This window comes from Astyanax mexicanus, chromosome 21, assembly GCF_023375975.1.
Source record: "Astyanax mexicanus isolate ESR-SI-001 chromosome 21, AstMex3_surface, whole genome shotgun sequence".
NCBI lineage: Eukaryota > Metazoa > Chordata > Actinopteri > Characiformes > Acestrorhamphidae > Astyanax > Astyanax mexicanus.
In genome coordinates this window covers 4255439-4275333 of record NC_064428.1, presented here as the reverse complement: position 1 = coordinate 4275333, position 19895 = coordinate 4255439, and the positions used below count along the sequence as shown (strand labels likewise).

The window sequence follows — 19895 nt, the reverse complement described above, 5'->3', positions numbered from 1 at the left end:
CTTTCTGCTTAGCAAGTACAAAAAAAAAGATCAACAATATAAACTAGGCTGTGTGAGGTGTTCAGATCAAAAGCACTGAGAAAAAAATCAGTGAAAGTGGCTCGGCAGAAAGCAGCAGTCACCATGACAACACCAGTTTGGAGACTGATTTCATGAGAAAACACAAAAGAGGAAGGGAAAAGAGAGAAAGAGAAGAACGAGCCCCGAAAGGTGGAAGACGACAAACCAAATTTCTTAAGTGCCTGAGAAGGTAATCGCCGTGGCCTCATTACAGCGTGAGGCTCTCCGAGACGACATCATGATTCGTAATTAGCTAAATCTTAGCGCCAGGAGAGTTTGAAGCTCATTAAAGAGATCCGACATCAGAGCTCCGTTTGACTTCAACCACTCAAGCAACAAGATACGCACCACTAGCGCGCACCAGCTTCCATCCACCAATTACTGTGTGAATTGGGAGAGCAAAGGATAGAGAGAGAACGAGAGAGCGAGCGCTAGTCTGAGAGATCAACTGAGGTCATCCCTCAACCCTCTGAAGAAGCTAGCACAGCTGCAGTCTCTCTAACAGACAAACGGAGCTCTCACACAACTCCGACAGAGTCCAAACACAAGTTTTCAGTTATTTAAAGATGAGATTTCCACAGCAATGCAACAGATCAACCCAGAGCTTCTGACGCCAATAGCTGCATATTCCATACGTCATCAGGAGACACTGGATAGTCTGATATTAAAAATAGTCATAGACTAAATAGATAGACGATATATTGTCCCAGAAATGATTGCGATAAACTATAATAGTCATTTTAAAAGGGCACTATAGAAAATGCTTTTTTCCTGCTTCTGCGCTACCAAAAGAGCTTTAAGAAAATGTGGCACAGTAATAAAATACTTTTATTAAATAATTTTATTTTGCCATTAAAAAAAAAAAAAAAAAAGTTTTATTGTTAAGAACACACACTGGGCTTCCAATATTAAAATATTTATAATATCCTAAATTACTACCTTTTTTTAAAACTCTGGACACAAAGGCGCTTGCAGAATCTCTTTTCTGATCATATATGTATATGTGCTGTAAAACACACATTAACTGAAAAACACAGATGGCTCAGTAGGTCATAGCTCTTGCTATAAATGTATTTTTTAATGTATCTATCTGACAAATTCAGAGCAACGAACACCAACATGTTTACCTTTTGGGGTTTGAGGCAGGATCTCTCTGGGGAACTATATACATATTCAATATTCAGCTTGGAAAATTGTGCTGGATGGTTGTGCTTTAAATGAGGTTTTAGCTTTGTTGCCACTGTTTTGAAACAAAGTCAACATACCAGCTCATTCGCACTGATGGTTTTCCTCGCTCATTTGGCTTAAAGACAAAATACTCCCAAAATACTCCCAAAATACTCCCAAAATACTCCCACACCAGAGAACTTAGTCCGTCCGGACTCTGGACTACTCTAAACTTTTAAAACCTTCTCTAAAGCTGTTTAGTTTTGAGAAAGCCCTTAGCCTTGAATACATTTACCAGCTAACACATCTTCACACACTCAGACTCCACTGTGTGGATGTGTGTGTGTGTGTGTGTGTGTGTGTGTGTGTGTGTGCGCAGGCACAGTCACTGGTGCATAAGCTCTGCGTGCACTACACTCATTAACCGATAGATGTCGCTGTCGGACAGATTGGTCTTCGCCTAGACAGAGAGTCGGAGAGAGAGCAGCACAGTGGGACTCGCTGAAATCTACCTCTCGTTTATTCTCATGTAAACAAACCCACGCAGAATCCCAATGGCTAATATCGACAAAAAAATGATCGCGGTTAAAAAAAAAAAAATCGGACAATAAGTCGATAACCTAGCTATCACAACAGGCCTAGGTATGTGTATTCTAATCACGGCTAGCCATTCGCCATTAATATTAATGCTGCTGCACCCAGCCTTAGTGAATATCTGAAAATCCAATTTTATTTAGTTACCCAACCACCACCACCCAGTGGTGAGACCTGCTGAATTAAAAGAAATCTGATTGGTATTTTTGATTCACCCACTGCCCAAACACAGCAGACTGAAGCCTCAGCATCCTTCTTTAAACTTCATGATGATTTAAGAAACTTCCGATGAGACGGAATCAAATGTCTCAGGAATTTAAACATTTAATCCCATTTAAACATGATTTTTTTTATAGATTTATCTGACATTTAAGTGGAACTGATGTCAAAACCACTGCATGTCTTCCTGACAACAGATTTTTAGATGTTTGTTCTGAGTGCAGCATCCTGAGTGACAGTATTTTGAAATTGTAACCCAGAAGGACTACAAGACATATGCCCAACTGTCACAATAAAGGAGATGATGAGCCACAAGCATTTACTACCTCTGTGTAGCAGTCAAATCTTTGTAATTGTTTGTTACTTGCACAAACTACTGTGACTGACTATACCTGACCATAAACAGGAAGTCACAGGCACATTTTTGTGCACAATGCAGCTGTAGAAATGTTGAAAGGCACCCAAAAAAGGATCAACATCACCCTGCTTTTAGTTTCACTCCACTGGATTCTGTGCATTACAGGCTCTGACTTTTATTAGATTTTTAAGGCTTTTACAGGTAAGCACTATCATATATCACTCTGCCGGTGCCATGCTTTAAGGTCTGAGGTCTTCAGACCACTTAATGTTGCCTGTGCTTTAGCCTCGACTGTAACTGAAGAATGTTATTTTCTTTTCAGATGCAGAACTGAAGTTGTGAACAGTCGCTGTCTGAATATTTTTGTCACAGTCTTTTTTAAGGCAAAGACAAAATATCTATTTAATATACATTTTTATTTCTAAGTCTGTTAATTCTCCCTAATTTAGCTAGGACAATTGTCCCACTCATTCAGCCGATGGTCAGCTGTATATCCCCAATCACTGGTGATGCCACAATGCAAAGACACAAACACTAGCACACGCCTCCTTCAACATGTGAAGTCAGATACCGCCTCTTTTCAAACTGCTGCTGATGCAGCATTACCAAGTAGCATCACAACATGTTCACAACATGGCAGCTGATGCGAGGGGCATGACCAGGATTCGAACCAGCAATCTCATGATCATAGTGGCAGTGCTTCATGCCAAGCTGAGACTACACGACATTTTTGTCCCTCACGATTTTCACCATGTCAGATTAAGCAGTTATTTTCGTTTCGTGTTGTGTCGTACTCGGGGAACTGGCAACACTACACTTTAGTCACCGACCAATCATCGACCACGTCCTTGCGTGCGTTCATAGGTCATCACGGGGAGGGGGGGATAGTATCTGACAATCAGGGATACAGAAGCGCTTTGAGTGATGGAAGCGCTTTTGTGCTCAGAAAAACGCAAAAAGAGGAAGAAGCGACTGTGGGCTCGTTCCTGGGTGACCCAAAAAGGACATCACAGGCTGTGTGTACTCCAGAGAAAACTTCAGGTAAAGATGTAGCTACTTTACCTCGGTTTCAGTGCATGTAAACTAGGGGTGTCACGATTCTCTAAATCCTCGAATCGATTTTATTTCCGATTTGAGGGTCACGATTCGATTCAATTCTCAATTTTCTTTTTTTTTTTTTTTTTTTTACAGCAGAGAGGCCTATGCCAGTTTTAGATTAGTCTATGGTCAGTCATTGGTTTGATTAATCAAATTTACAATGTCTTATTTTAAAAGGTGGGCTTGATATGTGATGCAAAGTGATACAAGTGATCTGTAATACACCACATTAGGCACTAATGCTCAAATTTAAATGATTTAATTAAGATATATATGTAACGCCATCTAGTGGCTTTTTTTAGCAGCAGTGTGCTCTATTAAAACAGCAATGTGCAACATAAAATAAATAATAAAAAAAATACAGGAACAGTCATGTACAAAATAATAGAACAATTAGAGCCTTAACAAACTGAACTCTATCCTACTATAACAGCTAAACATGAAAAATAAGACTTTAAGACTTTTTCTTTAACAAAGATATATTATTAACTTTATTTGAGAGAAAGATGCTCCTTAAGGTACCAAAACTATTAACATATTTGAGGCTAGACAAAACAACTGTTATTTTTATATTTTTAAGTTTTTCTTTAAGAAGATGAGAATGTGCACATTCTCTGGAGAAAGAGCTGCTCTTTGAGCAGTCACAGTGTCCGCCGCGTCGGCTACAGTGTGCTGCACCATTTGCGTAGCTTAGAGGGAGGGATTGTCGAGCCTCTTTTTGACCATGACATAATTTCGATCAAAATCGTGACACCCCTAATGTAAACAGAATAAAGGAATAAACAGAATAAAGACTTATTCTGAAAATATAAAAATATTGTTGCCACAGCTTAAGAAACTTTTCTTCTGTTGCGCTGCTCTAGTGAACTGCAGGAGCAGCGCCCCGCTTTCTTTTTGACATTTATATCCCCGTCTTCGTATTGGGCAGCGTCAGGGAGCACGTCACGGAGCACGTCAAACTAGGCGATAAAATACAAAAAAATTCTAACATGTTGGTCTTTCAGTCGGACACTCTGACGGCGTCACTAAAGCCAGATTACTGCTATTTGGCTGCGTCACACTACACAAACCTTTGTCGCTCACAACACTGAATTTCAGATCCGATGCGGGCAATTTGTCGGGCATTAGACCTGTTATATGGCAAATCACCAACCCCAATTGTTTCCTTTAGGTCCAAAGTGCGTGCCACACTACAGAATCAACCAATCATTCAACCACATTGCAGCATCACTGCAGCCACCCATCTGGTAACCACTTAGCAAACCACTTGGGATACCAAAATAATCACCTTGGGCCAGTTGTTCAAAAAATGTAATCCGGATCAAAATTATCCAGATTTGGTAATCACATTTTTTGCTATCCAGGATCAGGTGATCTGTCTTACTTTTAAGCCAGTTTTTCAAAGCAATATTGGATTGGATCAACCTGATCCAGAAACACAGTTTTCAGGATTACCTAATCCGGATTACCAGCTATGTAAAAAACAGATAGAAGAACCAACAGGGGTTGATGACTCCTTTTCTTGCAGTAACAAGATACTGCTTATTGCAAAACAATACGAGCAATTGAGCGTTCTGCAGAGACGCTTTGCATGACTTAACTATTTGCGAGTCGAACCACAGGGAGCATGCAACATAACACTTGCATGTATTGTCCTGCACAATGTTGCTACCAGACGCAATGTCCCTCTCTGTGATGTTCATGATGCACCTGAGCCTGTTGAAGAACCAGAACAAACTCTGGTGTTCTTTGCAATTGTTCGAAATAATTTTTGACAGCTTCATATCTGATGAATGTTTCCTTGACATTAATATAAAGTGATGAATGACAGTGACGTAGATGAAAAAATGAATGTATTATTTTTGTTTGTTATTGAAATCTTTTGGGGGGGTTTATTTAATGGGGTCAAGATTGTTTTTATTTTTACGTTACTATAGTAAAAGGCTTAATTGGTAGCCAATGTCTACTTTATCACTGTAACGGTTAAACAGGTCAAGTGCAAAATAGAAATAAAAGTATATACACTAAATTGTACAAATACATTTTTTTTTTACTTTAAAACTTTGATTTCAAAGTTTTACTACATTTTCTTCCTGAAATCCACCTTGAAATCCTACCCCTTGTTGGGATGAGGGTAATCCTGTTTTTTTGGATCAAAGTTATCCAAATCCTACTGAAAAGTTTTGAACAACAGAAACTGAAGGTTTGATCCATTAACAAACTAGGATTGGATTACATGATCTGATCCGATTTCAGAATGCTTCTTTCCCTTTTGAACAACCCGTTTTCCAGATTTGATCCAATCCGATAACCAAAATCCGATCAGATTACCTTTGAACAACTGGCCCCTTGCTACATCCAAACAACCACTAAGCAACATCAAAACAACAACCTAGAAACACTATAGCACTCTTCAAGAATTATTTAGCAACACCATAGCAACCACACTGCAACACCACACCAGCCACCTCACAATTGACATAATAACCACTTAAAAACAGCATATCAAGCACCTAGCCTAGCAACACCATAGCAAATACTTGGAAGTGGCAAATTGTTTAGGTCTGGCGACTCTTCTCCTCAAAAACATCCTAAAAATTGCATTATGTAATATGAATTACCTTTTTAATCACTTTTAAGGGCGATCCTGGACTTTCGCATATTATTTTATGCTCTGCTTATAATTATGGCTAATTGTTTTGGTAAGAAACAGAACAGAAAAGCATGAGAACTTCATAGGCACTCGCACTATCCTTTACTGTACTGTTAATTAAACCTGATCACGGTAAATACAGATCATGCATTTATAGAACAAGCGACTGCAGTTAGAACACCAGTCTGAGCCCTCAGGCTAAAGTCTACCATATGGAGAGAGGCGGGATGTCTGTAATGAGGCCATATAGACACGGCACACTTATTTTAGAGTGTCCTCCTTTCTGGAGGAGTTCAGCTGTCTATAACTTCTATAGTCAGTCAGACATTTGGAAATATAACATATGCAATATGCAATGACAGCTGCAATAACACACTACAGCAGAACACAGATATGACTTTTCAGCTATTCCTTTAAAATAATTTAACTGTGGTTCATACACCACCTAACATCTATTCAGCTTAATGGTCACAGAATGCTTACATTTCTTTCTGTTAAAATGTTTTAATGCACCCTTAAAAATGATATTGCTTCAATAAATGCAGGGCATCAAAAAGGCAGCAATAGCAGCCTAAAGCATGATGCCCCCTCCAACGTGCTTCACAGTTTGGATGATATTTTAACTGTGTGGAGTGTTCTTTTTATGGATGCACTGAAATCAAAATATTTTATTTTAATGAATACTAAATGTAAAATATGTAATTAATAACAGTAATTTATTGAGAGTGTGTGTACATGCTTGGGTTTCTTACTTGCTTGTGAGCGTGTAGTTCTGCTGTTTTAGATTAAGCTCCCTCTGCTGAATCTGTATCACCTCTCTGGACAAGTCCTCTGGCTTCCTATGGGGAAAAACATATATATATTTATAGTTTCACAGAGACAAAAGAGAATCATAGCATTGTGTTTGATTAGACTACAGAAAGCCCTAAATCAGGGGTGTCCAAACTACGGCCCGCGGGCCATTTGCGGCCCGTTTCCATTTTTGGAGCGGCCCGCGAGGTATTTTAGAAATAGAATGAAAGTTGGTCCGCTGTTAAGCAGGTTTTTATAATGTGAGATTCAAAGTTTGAACGATAGGTGTCAGAAACGGGCAAAAGAGTCTAAAAGCGGAGAGAGTGCGCATTTCTAGCGCAGAAAAACAGACCAAAGAGTCTAAAAGCGGAGAGAGTGTGCAGTTTTAGCACAGAAAAACGGGCCAAAGAGTCTAAAAGCGGAGAGAGTGCGCATATCTAGCGCAGAAAAACAGGCCAAAGAGTCTAAAAGTTGCCGTAATTAAGGAGTTTAATATTAAGAGACATGATGAAATTAAACATCAATTTGAAAAATCTTAGTTTACACAACACTGTCAAAGATAAAGATAGTAAGTCAAGTAAAATGGTGTGTAAATGAAAGTAATCAGGAAAATGTATTATTTAAAGTGGTATAATAATATATTTCTCCTTCTGGCCCCAAACAAAAAGTTTGGACACCCCTGCCTTAAATCATCAAATCTGCCCATCTTCTGGTGCAGCACTTGCTATAGAACACAGACCCATCATAGTTACAAGTTTAGCAGCATGAGCAAGTTAAAATAAATCAAATCAAATCAAATCAAATCAAATTTGATTTGATTTGATTTGATTTGATTTGAAAATAAAGGGACAGTAAACAAACCAGGATAAACTAAATTAAAAGATGTGCCTAAAACAGTCAAAAACACTCTTTACATTTAATCTTTCTGGAACTCCATCACCAGTCGCTCAGCTTTACCCTCTTGGAAACGTGTGAGTTAGTGAACAGCAGCTGGACTGAGCTGTCTGATGCTAAGTGGAAGTGTAGTTGAGCTAGCTAAGCAAAGGGATCTGTAGCCCCCTCACTAAGCTAGTAACACCCAGGGATAAAAACTAATTCCAGCTTTCTGTACCTTCACCAACATTTACTCAGTCTATATGTTTAAAAATAGGGTTTCAGTCAGAGAGACTTAAACATGTAGTGAACAGAATGTTAACATGCTAATTCAGCTAACGCTAACCTCCTGATACAGAGCAGTTAAGCTTCATGTTTGTCAGATTGAGGGTTTAGCTTTTATTAAATTATTGCCTTAGTTGTGCACAGTGCTTATGTAGTCTGTGACCCTCTAAGCAAACTGAACAATCTCAGAACACAATCTCAGTTTCACATAGTGCTGGGCGCCATAACCAAAAACGTCAATCACTGTTTTTTTTTTTAAGATTCTGACAGTTTCACCATATATTACAGCCAAGGATTTTTATATAACTTAGTTTTTAAATAGTTCCATAAACATTATAATGGACTTAAAGTACTGATTGTTTAAGTATTTAAAGGAGATAGTTCTATTGCACAAGTAAGACAAGTTTAATATCAATTTACAATATGTAATTCTTGAAGCCATTACAGTGTTAAAATCAGCCACAATTCCAAAAAAAACAAATAAATTAAATTCAGTGTGCATTATTATCATTCAAGCTATATATATATATTTAAACATGGCTAAAGTTACTTCCTCGTATCCAGAGTTTGAGAGAGTTTTATCTCTTGTGGATTCTGGGTTTGTCTAGCTGTGGAGCGATTGGGCTATTCCATTCCTCTCACTCCAGTCACTGAAGTGTATTAGCTTGTTATGCTAACTGGCTAACTAGCGTGCTTCTTTGGCGGTGCTGTTCTACACAGCGCCTCCAGCTGTATTCCCCTACGGTACACTGTACAAACCAGTATACTGCCCAGCACTAGTTTTACAGTTTTAAATAATGAAGAATCTAATTCAGAAGCCACCTAAAACCTGCACTAAGCAAGCAGCTACGTACCAGTGTTCTGAGCTTTATAACTGAGTAACAGACCAGCACCATCAGATCATTATCATTAAAGAGTAAGACATGGCCTATTTAGCACGGTGCTACTGACATGTGCCAGTTAAAATTGTGGCCAACATGCTCCAAGCCATCGCAGTTTTAACCCAGGTTTAAGGCTTATGTAGCACAGCAATGTCAGTGTGTGATTACATCCATCATAGGCAGTAGTTTTTGGCCTCTACTTACTGATTTCAGAATCATACACTGAATTTAAGAAATGTATTGTGGATCTACATTGTTAGATAAGAGTTTGGACACACCTTTAATTCAATGGTTTTAAATTACTTTAAAATGTCCTGCATTGTAGATTAATACTAAATCATCCAAACTATGAAGAAAAAACATACAGAATTTTTAGTAAAGAAAAAAAAGTTAAACAAACCAGAATAAATGTTTTATATTTTAAATTCTTCAAAGTAGCCCCTCTAGCTCAGATGACAGTTTTACACATCTTGGAATTTTCTCAGTCTCCTGGAATTCAGGCTTTCAGTTAACAGCTGTGCTGAACTCATCAAGAGTTAATTACTTGAATTTCTTGTCTCTTAATAAAGTGTTTGAGAGCATCAGTTAAAGTAAAGTAGTGAAGAGGTAGAGTTACAGGTATACAGTGAATAGTGAATATTTGAGTAATGTTCTAATCCAGGTTATGAGAAGCAAGAAATACCGTATTTTTCGGACTATAAGGCGCACCGTATTATAAGGCGCACGATGAGTGAACGGTCTATTTTTAGTGTTAGTCCATACACAAGGCGCACTGGATTATAAGGCGCACTGATAGAATTCTGCCCATAACAAATTATACTTTAACTCTTTCACCCTCTCCTATTATACTTTAACTCTTTCACCCTCTCCTATTCCCCCAATTGTGGCTCCATCATGTCTGCTACAAAACTTGACCATTCATCTCTGCAGGGACCCAGATTGTTATCTGACCATTTGTCTCTGCAGGGACCCTCATCGTCTATATGCTAATTTATCTGACCATTTGTCACTGCAGGGACCCTCATACCCCCCATTAAAGTAACCACCCTGCAGTGTTCAAAGCAGGATTCCAATGTATATAATGCCCCCTCAAAATATCCCTAGTTAGATTGGTTCTGATCGACTGTGAGCTGTACCCATACTCTCTGTGTGTGTCAATAAACTCAAGTCAACTCTGAAGCCGTCTCCTGACTCCTGAATCGGACACCTGGTTCCTGAAGGCCGAATTTCTAACAACTTGGTGCCGTGACCCGGATGGCATACTGAAACCTACTTGGTGAGTAAACGCCATCCTGAACTGGAGAGAAATTCTGGTTTTATAAGACTAAGGAGTCAGTAAAGTTTAGCCTCTCTAGAGATTAGGAGTTGTTACTGATACTCTAGGAGTTGTTACTGTTACTGTAACTGTTATCCTCTCTGTAAAGAGAGACGTTTACTGTTTTGTCACTGATAGGAACCTTGCGTTCTGTGGCTGTAATCCTCTGTTCTGAGGGAACTGTACTGTTTTGTCACTGATAGGAACCTTGCGTTCTGTGGCTGTAATCCTCTGTTCTGAGGGAACTGTACTGTTTTGTCACTGATAGGAACCTTGCGTTTTGTGGCTGTAATCCTCTGTTCTGAGGGAACTGTACTGTTTTGTTACTGTTAGAATTGTAGTCTTTGTTTGTTACTGATAAAACCTAGTGTTTGTGGCTGTAATCTTCTGCTTGAGGGAAGTTTGTTTGTGTCACTGTTAAAACCTAGCGTTTTGAATTGTCATTTGTTACTGATAAAACCTGGTGTTTTATTACTGTTAAAGGTGTTTTTTGGCTTTGTTTGATTGGATTGTTTGTCACTAGTTATCTCACCATGATCTCTAAAGGCAAAAATACTCAGAAAAATGCTAAAGATTCCTGGAAACCTCTTAACTATAAAAACAGCACCTTAGTTACGGGGGGGTCTGAAATGCCTAAGTGGTCTGACTCTGAGTTTGAAAAACTAATCAATGACATAGTAAATAAGCAGACAAATGAACAAAAGCGAATTCAATACTTTTCATCCAAAGGTTTCCCTGCTGATACAGAATGGACTCTTGATGAGTGCAAAACAGCTTTAGGTCTAGGCATCAAGCATAACTCAGTTAAAGAATGCTTTTTTGTTATTAATCAACACTGGGAAAGCAGATTGAAATCTATGGATGAAAAGTTAAAAGAAGCGGAAGGGAAGGTCTTAGAGTTAACCAATGAATGCAAAAAGCACAAAACAGCTTTGCTAAATGCTCAAAAATCGTGTAAAAAGCTGCAACAATCACTTACTGAGGTTGAACAGCAACATGCTAACTGCAAACCTAAGCCCCAGTGTCGTCCCCCACCTGTAGCTCCTCCTCCAGGTCAGCCATGCTATACAGAGGATGAAGCTCCAATGTTTGCTGGACTGTATCCTGACTTGAACACATTCTACTCAGATGGATCAGAGTCTTCATTCTCTGATGAAGATTCTGAACCCATACACAACAAGGTTTTTCAGATGAGACCAGTCACAATCAGGTCAGCTGAGGTTCTTAATAAGGGTGGTGAAGTCAAGGAAACAAGGGTACAGATTGGCCACATTCCATTGGATGCATCCACTTTGGACAGACTGTCCAAAGAGTTTAAACACCCAAGAGAAATGGGCCTTGACTTCATTGACCTTATTGAAAAAAAGAGACATCTTTATTCACTACACCCTAATGATGCTGTTGCAATAGCAAGTCAAGTCCTTAATATCACTGACAGTAGAAAGCTTGCCAACAAGGTGTTAGACAGTCTAGGTGATAATGGGCAGGACATTAACAAGGGGTGGGAGGTGTTCAAAGACTGGATTAGCCAGAAATGCCGCAAGACCACTGATTGGGGGCAGATAAGTAACTGCAAGCAAAAGAAAGGGGAATCAGCTGCTGAATACTGTGACCGGTTTGAACGGATTTTCCTTCGTCATTGTGGAATAGATTCCTACAAAAGTGACACTATAGATTGCACCTCTGACGGTCCACACTTTGGACAACTGGTCGATTCACTAAGACCAGAACTTAGACAGGCCCTAGTGACAGCGATTCCAAACTGGCGTAAGGTTAAATGGGGTGAACTTAAAATTGAGCTAGACAGATTGGACCTTGATTTAGAGCCAGGCCATGTCTCAGCATCGATACACGTCCTAAAAGGCAATGGCTCTAACTCAAGTAACAATCCTAAGGTTACTAGTCAAAAAAATGAGTGTCATTACTGTCACAAACCTGGTCATTTTGCAAGGGATTGCCGTAAGAGACAGGCCGATAATCTCAAAAGGGGGTTAAATACACAGAATAGCCAAGGGAACTTTTCACAGGATAGTTCCATAGGACTATCAAACAATGTGTTCCAGGGAATCTCACAGGACCAATTGGCTATGATAATCAAGGCCGTACAGGGATGCACAGAGGTGTCAAAAGTCCCATCTGCCCATTCTTTAAACTAATTTGCCCAGCCGCTTCTGCCCACCTGTGTGCTATCAGTAGAGTTTTTGAGAACCGTCTTTTTGTTGATATTCAAATTAGGGAACAGGATTGGTCATTTCTTGTAGACACAGGAGCTCAGGTCACTACTCTTTCAGAAACAATTTGCACATCTTTAGGATTATCTTTAACAGACAAACACATCACAGCTGAGGGACTAGGTAATGCTGGTATTTCATTATCTCTATCTGCACCAGTAGATGTTAATCTAGGACCTAAAACAATCTCATGGCAATTTTGGGTGGGAAAGGTTGAAAACATTCTTGGGATGGATTTTCTGAGGAAACTGAACTGTTCTTTGTCTATTAATGCTGATTCTTGTGTTTGGAACATTGCCTCTTTGAAACAATCTGATTTAGCTGATCACCCTATTTGGTCTGATGATAAGGATGATTGTGGTCTTTTGGATATGGAGCCAGTTATACTCACAGGTAGTCAACCCCCTTGTACTAAACAGTATCCTATCAACAAAGAAGCTTTGCAGGGTATTGTGCCCATCATTGAACAGCTTGTGAAAAGAGGTATTTTGGTCAAAACACAAAGTGTATCCAATAGTCCTGTATGGCCAGTTCGCAAAGCTAATGGAACTTGGCGGTTAACAGTGGACTACAGAGTAGCCAATCAGCATATAGACAAACTAACTCCCTTAGTTGCTGACCCATCTACCATCTTTGATGGTATTCCCACAGCACACAGTGTTTTTTCTGTTGTTGACATGGCCAATGGTTTTTGGTCTGTTCCATTAGCATCACAAAGCCAGCCATGGCTTGCGTTTACTGTGGGGGATGAGCAGTATCAGTGGACACGCCTGCCACAGGGGTTTCATAACAGTCCCAGTATTTACCATCAAGCACTCAGAAATCATCTTTCACAGGCAGACCATATTTTGCAGTCATCTGTTATTGTTCAGTATGTTGATGATGTTTTGTTGAGTAGTGAAAGTGAGGAAACACATGACAGGGATGTAAAAGCGCTTCTTGATTTTTTGGCTAGCAAAGGACACAAAGCCAGTCGTGATAAAGCTCAACTGTGTTGTACTGGTGTACAATATTTGGGTCAATGGGTTTCTCAGGGTTCCAGAGGCATTTTGCCTGCTAGAAGCTCAGCAATTAGTGCAATGTCAATACCAACCACAGTGCACAAATTGCGAGCTTTCTTAGGTCTATGCAATTACTGTAGACTTTGGATTGATTCTTATGCTGCAATTTCACAACCACTATACGATCTGCTTAAGGGTAACCCTGGACAACATGACCCTGTTGTACACACAGATGATAGCACATCTGCCTTTGTTAAACTCAAATCAGCATTGGTATCTGCACCAGCTCTTGGCCTTTGTGATCCAAACAAACCTTTTACTGTTTTTGTGCATGAAGATTGTGGTTTTATGACATCCTGTCTAACTCAGGAGCATGGTGGTATGCAACGTCCAGTAGCTTATCATTCAGCTAAGTTAGATGCTGTGGCATGTGGAATGGGTCCATGTTTAAGAGCAGTACAGGCTACTTATCTTGCTTTGTTGTCATTTGCGCCACGTACGTTAGAACAAATAGTCACAGTCAAATGTCCTCATTCTGTGTCAGCATTACTCAATAATGGCCGTGTATTGTCAGTGACAGCCTCCAGGTGGGGAAACTGGCTTGCAGTGTTGACAGCTCCTAATGTGGTGATTCAGAATGCACCCATGAACAACCCCTCCTCCTTTATGATGTCTTCATTGACTGATGCTTATGAGGAAGGGGATGATCATGACTGCATTGAATTGTCCATTCCTCATCCTGTTTTCAAAGACATTCCTTTAGATAATCCTGATTTGATTCTTTTTACTGACGGTTCCTCAACTTACACTAATGGTCAGCGTAGATCTGGATGGGCAGTGACTGACAGTTTTCAAACTTTGGCCAGTGGTAGTCTTCCTCCCTCCTACTCAGCCCAGCAGGCTGAGTTGGTGGCTTTGACTGAAGCATGCAAACTTGCATCAGGGAGAAGTACAACCATTTATACAGATTCTAGATATGCATTTGGGGTGGCAAATGACTTTGGACACTTGTGGAGGAACAGGGGTTTCCTCACAGCTGCTGGCACTCCAGTTAAAAATGCTGATCTGGTACAGAATCTTTTGGAAGCTGTCAAATTACCCACAGATCTAGCCATTGTAAAAGTTAAAGCACACACAGGTGGTACTTCTTTTGAAGCACAGGGCAATAGAATTGCAGATGAAGCGGCAAAAAGGGCAAGTTTTTTACCACCAGCTAGCATTGCATCTCTTACTAGCACAGAGTGCAATACTAATAAAATTTCTTCAATTCAAAAGCTACAGTCAGAGTCTCCAAGTTGGGAACTCTGGAAATGGTTGGATTCAGGTGCAAAAGTTGATCCAGAAGGTGTATGGATCAAAGGGGGAAAAATTGTAGCACCAGAATCACTACTTCCGTACCTAGCCACACAGATGCATTCTTTGGGTCACATTGGGATGGAAAAAATGGTTCACCAATTCTCACATTCTTGGTGGAATCCTAAATTCAGGGAACAGGCTAGAACTGTTGTTCAGAATTGTGTTGCATGTAATCAAGTTAACGCTGCACCTCAATTGCGAACTCCTGCCAATAGAACAGTGGCTCCTCCAGGTCCGTTTCGTCATTTACAAGTAGATTACATCACATTGCCTAAATGCGAGGGCAAACAAGATGTTTTAATTGTAATTGATAAATTTTCTCGTTGGATTGAGGCCTATCCAACTTCTAAGGGTACTGCCACGCATACAGCTAAAATGCTAGTGCAAGATTTTATTCCCAGATGGGGACTTCCTGAACAAATTGAGTCTGACCAAGGTACTCATTTCACCGGACAGGTAGTACAAGCAGTTTGTAAACTTTTACAGGTGAACTGGAAGCTTCACTGTCCGTACAGACCACAAGCCTCAGGGCAAGTAGAGCGTGCAAACCGTGTCATCAAGGAACGGCTTACAAAACTCCATAATCAGGGAGTAAAATGGACTGCATCCTTGCCTGCTGTACTTTGCAGTATTAGGGCAACTAGCAACAAAACTGTTGGACTTAGTCCTTATGAGGTTGTGACAGGTAGGCCGATGCTGGTTCCAGGGCTGATCGATCTTCGCAAAGCAGACGTGCATTTATTGTCAGATGCACTCCTCAATTACTGTCAAACACTAACACAAGCAGTACAGGCAGCTCAGAATCAAGTCAGTAACGCTTGGGGCAGACCATCTGAAGGTGGACATACAATTATTCCAGGTCAATGGGTCATGGTGAGAAGACATGATAAACAATCTCTAGAACCCAGATGGGATGGTCCATATCAGGTTCTTTTGATTACTGATTCAGCAGTGAAATGTGAAGGAAAGAAAACATGGATTCATGTTTCACATTGTAAGGTTGTGCCTGCTCCACAAAAATAAGTTTGAGGGTCAGTAAAAGAAGAGGTGGGTAATTGTACAGAGTCCCGAGGAAGAACCATGATTTCTATTTTCATGGGGGTTACCCTTTGGGATGAAGATTTTACAACACTGTACATTACCATAATAGCCTCTTCTGAGGGACAGACAGTAAAGAGCAGGTGATAACCTTGTCTGTATAAGGATAAAAACAACAACAACAAAAACAATAACAAAAGGTAGACAATTATGAACAGTTCACTGCCTATGTCTTCTTGTTTCCATCCATTTAGGACAATACATTGACTTCTGGATGATTTGATGCATCTTCATGAAAGCTCATCTTCAAGAGAGTCTGCGTAGCCGAGGATCTGCAAAGACATCTGCTCAGCTGAGGATCTGCAAGGCATCTGCTCAGCCGAGGATCTTCAAGGAGATCTGCACAGCCGAGGATCTTCAGGAAATCTGCACAGCCGAGGATCTTCAGGAAATCTGCACAGCCGAGGATCTTCAGCAAATCTGCACAGCGGAGGATCTTCAAGACATCTGCACAGCCGAGGATCTTCAAGAGATCTGCATAACTGATAACCTTCAAGAGAGTCTGCACAGCTGAGAAGCTTCAAGACAGTCTGCGCAGCTGAGGATCTTCAAGAGATCTGCACAGCCTTCAGAACCTTCAAGAAAATCTGCATAGCTGAGGAATCCAAGAAAATCTGTGTAGCTTTTTGAAGACAAAGACAAGACCTTGAAGACAACTTCAAGCAACCCACACTGTGAAGTTTACCAGAACACCATGAATGCAATTATGTGCATGATCATAGCAATGATCTATGGTGTAAATACATGGGATTGCACACGCATGCCTACTGAATACTTGACATTTCACCATGCAAAAGCAAATCACCCAAGCTCCCTGACCTGCACCCTTCATGAACAAGCTTTGCCTGAAAACAGTATATGTCTCTGGCACTTCTGTACCAATGAAGAATCAGAAACATTAGGACCAAGTTCACTAATAGTGAGCTTTAGGGTAAAAGCAGGCTTTGTACTGGTGAACCAACGAACAAATAACCTATTTGTTCTAAACCAGAATGGCACCTTATTCTTTAACAAGATAAGGTATGAAAATGAAGGCTCGTACAGATGCAAATGTGGCGAACATGTTCGGTATCATCAGCTTTATGTAGATACTGACATAAAAATAAACCAAGGGGGAAACCAAGTTCCAAGCATTAACCCAAAAGAGAATGTTTTTTCCCATCTCTTCTCACTGACAAGGACTCAACTTTTCGGAGAGCAGCCTGTGTGTGTTCCCCAACCTGTCAGCGTAACTGGAGGAATCTCATGGACTGCACATTCAATCTCCAAATGTGACACATGTTCTGTCTTACAATCACATAATAGCAATCCAGTTAACATTGTCTCCTGTCACAACGTCACAGTTCCAGTGGTCACTAGCTGCTGTGTCCCTGGTGAAAACACATGCAACACCACCTCACTTCCGAAAACCAATGTCACAGAGCTTATCACACCCAGTCATTTTCCCTGGTGTATTGAGAGTACAGGTGAATCACCTTCTCTAGGTGAAATTCCCAAACAAGCATGTGCTGAAATCTATGCCTTAGATGATGAGGGCACCGCTTACAGACACTCATCCAGGATATCACAAAAACTGCCTTCTCAAATCACTCTCCAGGGGCCTGTTGATGATGAAGACTGCGTAAAAGAAGGTGCTCACTGGCATAATCTACTCGCTTTGACTCAGATATGTCGTCTACCTGCTCCGGTAGGTACATACTGGCTCTGTGGAACTACTGCATGGTCTGAATTGCCCTCCAGGTTTAATGGCAGATGCACACTCGCATACCTGTATCCATCCATGAGGAGTAAACAAGAGAAGTTACAACTCACAGCTGGCAGTACTGACCAGAGTAATACCTGCATTCCTGGTTTAACCTGTCAACAGACTCTGTGGTCTCGCACTCTTGGAGCTCTAATTCCATCATATGGTGTCATGCAATCACTGGATCAGATCCGTACCCTCTCAAGACAAATGGATCAATTAATTAATGACACTGTTTTCGCCTTAAACAACATCAGCCTTGCCTTAGCTTCCCACAGAATGATGATTCTGCAGAACCGCATTGCTCTGGACTATCTACTATCCAGCCATGGTGGAACTTGCTCAGTGGTAGGTCCTGAATGCTGCACTGATGTCATGAATCCTAAGGAAGACCTCTCAAACATAATCACAGACTTACGAAATTTACATGACCAAGTATCCACAATGAACAATTCTGAAACTTGGCTACATGGACTTCTTGGACCTTTATGGCATAACATTGTAGAGATAGGCTTGGTTCTACTTTGCACAGTTATAGCCATTTTTATTGTTTGCTTTAGTTTTCGATTTTTTATTGTACATATGTTTCGAATTTTGAATAATAATGTAGTTGTGTGATTCTCCATTTGGGAGAATCAAAGGGGGAATTGATAGAATTCTGCCCATAACAAATTATACTTTAACTCTTTCACCCTCTCCTATTATACTTTAACTCTTTCACCCTCTCCTATTCCCCCAATTGTGGCTCCATCATGTCTGCTACAAAACTTGACCATTCATCTCTGCAGGGACCCAGATTGTTATCTGACCATTTGTCTCTGCAGGGACCCTCATCGTCTATATGCTAATTTATCTGACCATTTGTCACTGCAGGGACCCTCATACCCCCCATTAAAGTAACCACCCTGCAGTGTTCAAAGCAGGATTCCAATGTATATAATGCCCCCTCAAAATATCCCTAGTTAGATTGGTTCTGATCGACTGTGAGCTGTACCCATACTCTCTGTGTGTGTCAATAAACTCAAGTCAACTCTGAAGCCGTCTCCTGACTCCTGAATCGGACACCTGGTTCCTGAAGGCCGAATTTCTAACAGCACTAAATGAAACTTTATTTATATCAGTAACAATAACTCTGAGCAATAAATCCTTCACAATATCTGTGAAAAATAACAACATCTCTGAGCAATAAATCAACAAGCACAGCAAGTATGTATTACTCCGCGACGCTCCTGACAACGGTAGCCGCAACGCTCCGACAGACCATAATATTATGTTGAAGCACAGCAAGTACCGCATTACTCCGCGAGGCTCCTGACAACGGTAGCCGCAACGCTCCGACAGACCATAATATTACTATGTTGAAGCACAGCAAGTACGTATTACTCCGCGACGCTCCTGACAACGGTAGCCGCAACGCTCCGACAGACCATAATATTATGTTGAAGCACAGCAAGTACCGCATTACTCCGCGAGGCTCCTGACAACGGTAGCCGCAACGCTCCGACAGACCATAATATTATGTTGAAGCACAGCAAGTACCGCATTACTCCGCGAGGCTTCTGACTATAATAGCGTGTTGTGCCGAATTCGGTGAATAAAACGGTTTTAAAACAGAGATAAAGATTGGATAAGTTTCATTTCTGGATGAAGTGATTTCCAGCGCTGTTTGGATATAACTGTGGATTACAGGAGACTGGATTGATGGATTCTCTTTAGTCTGGACGCGTTTTGAAGGTAGGACCTGTGGCTGAGCGCGGGTGTGTTCGGGGGGTGGCGGCAGTGACCGGAGGTTACCCCAGGACAAAAGGAGAGCCTTTTATTACTGGAAACATGCGCTCTGACGCAGCTCTAATTCATGAAACATACATCCTACAGTAAAAGCACAGTTCTGGAATCCGGAGAGCCAGACGGTTCGAATGGTGTATGACATGACCGCATTCGATGAAATATGGACGAACGATAAACGCAAATATGAGAGTTATGAATTATTAAAATCATAACCAAGGCATATTTCGCCCTAAATGTTTATTTTCTGAAAGGATATTCCGCTAAATAGGCTAAATAGCTCAAAAGCAGAGATTCTAAGCTTTAAAATGGTATATTGGATGTCTATATTGAACCTGTAACTGTTCATAACTATTCAGAAACACAGCCAGTTATGAAATATTAA

The 19895-nt window shown here is 40.5% G+C and overlaps 2 protein-coding genes across 2 annotated transcripts in view; one reads left to right on the top strand and one right to left on the bottom strand.

The window, feature by feature from the left end:
* The window catches only part of mad1l1 (mitotic arrest deficient 1 like 1), a 120089-nt gene that overhangs the window by 68750 nt on the left and 31444 nt on the right, over positions 1-19895 (bottom strand). The window contains exon 10 of the mRNA XM_022668627.2: positions 6902-6988. Coding sequence (XP_022524348.2) covers positions 6902-6988 — 87 coding nt within the window. The remainder of the gene's footprint in view (positions 1-6901; positions 6989-19895) is intronic.
* On the top strand, positions 9777-18762 carry LOC125785731 (syncytin-A-like). The gene is made up of 2 exons (XM_049469790.1): positions 9777-10256; positions 16176-18762. The coding sequence occupies exon 2, from the start codon at positions 16676-16678 to the stop codon at positions 18341-18343; it is 1668 nt and encodes a 555-aa protein (XP_049325747.1). The 5' UTR covers positions 9777-10256; positions 16176-16675; the 3' UTR covers positions 18344-18762.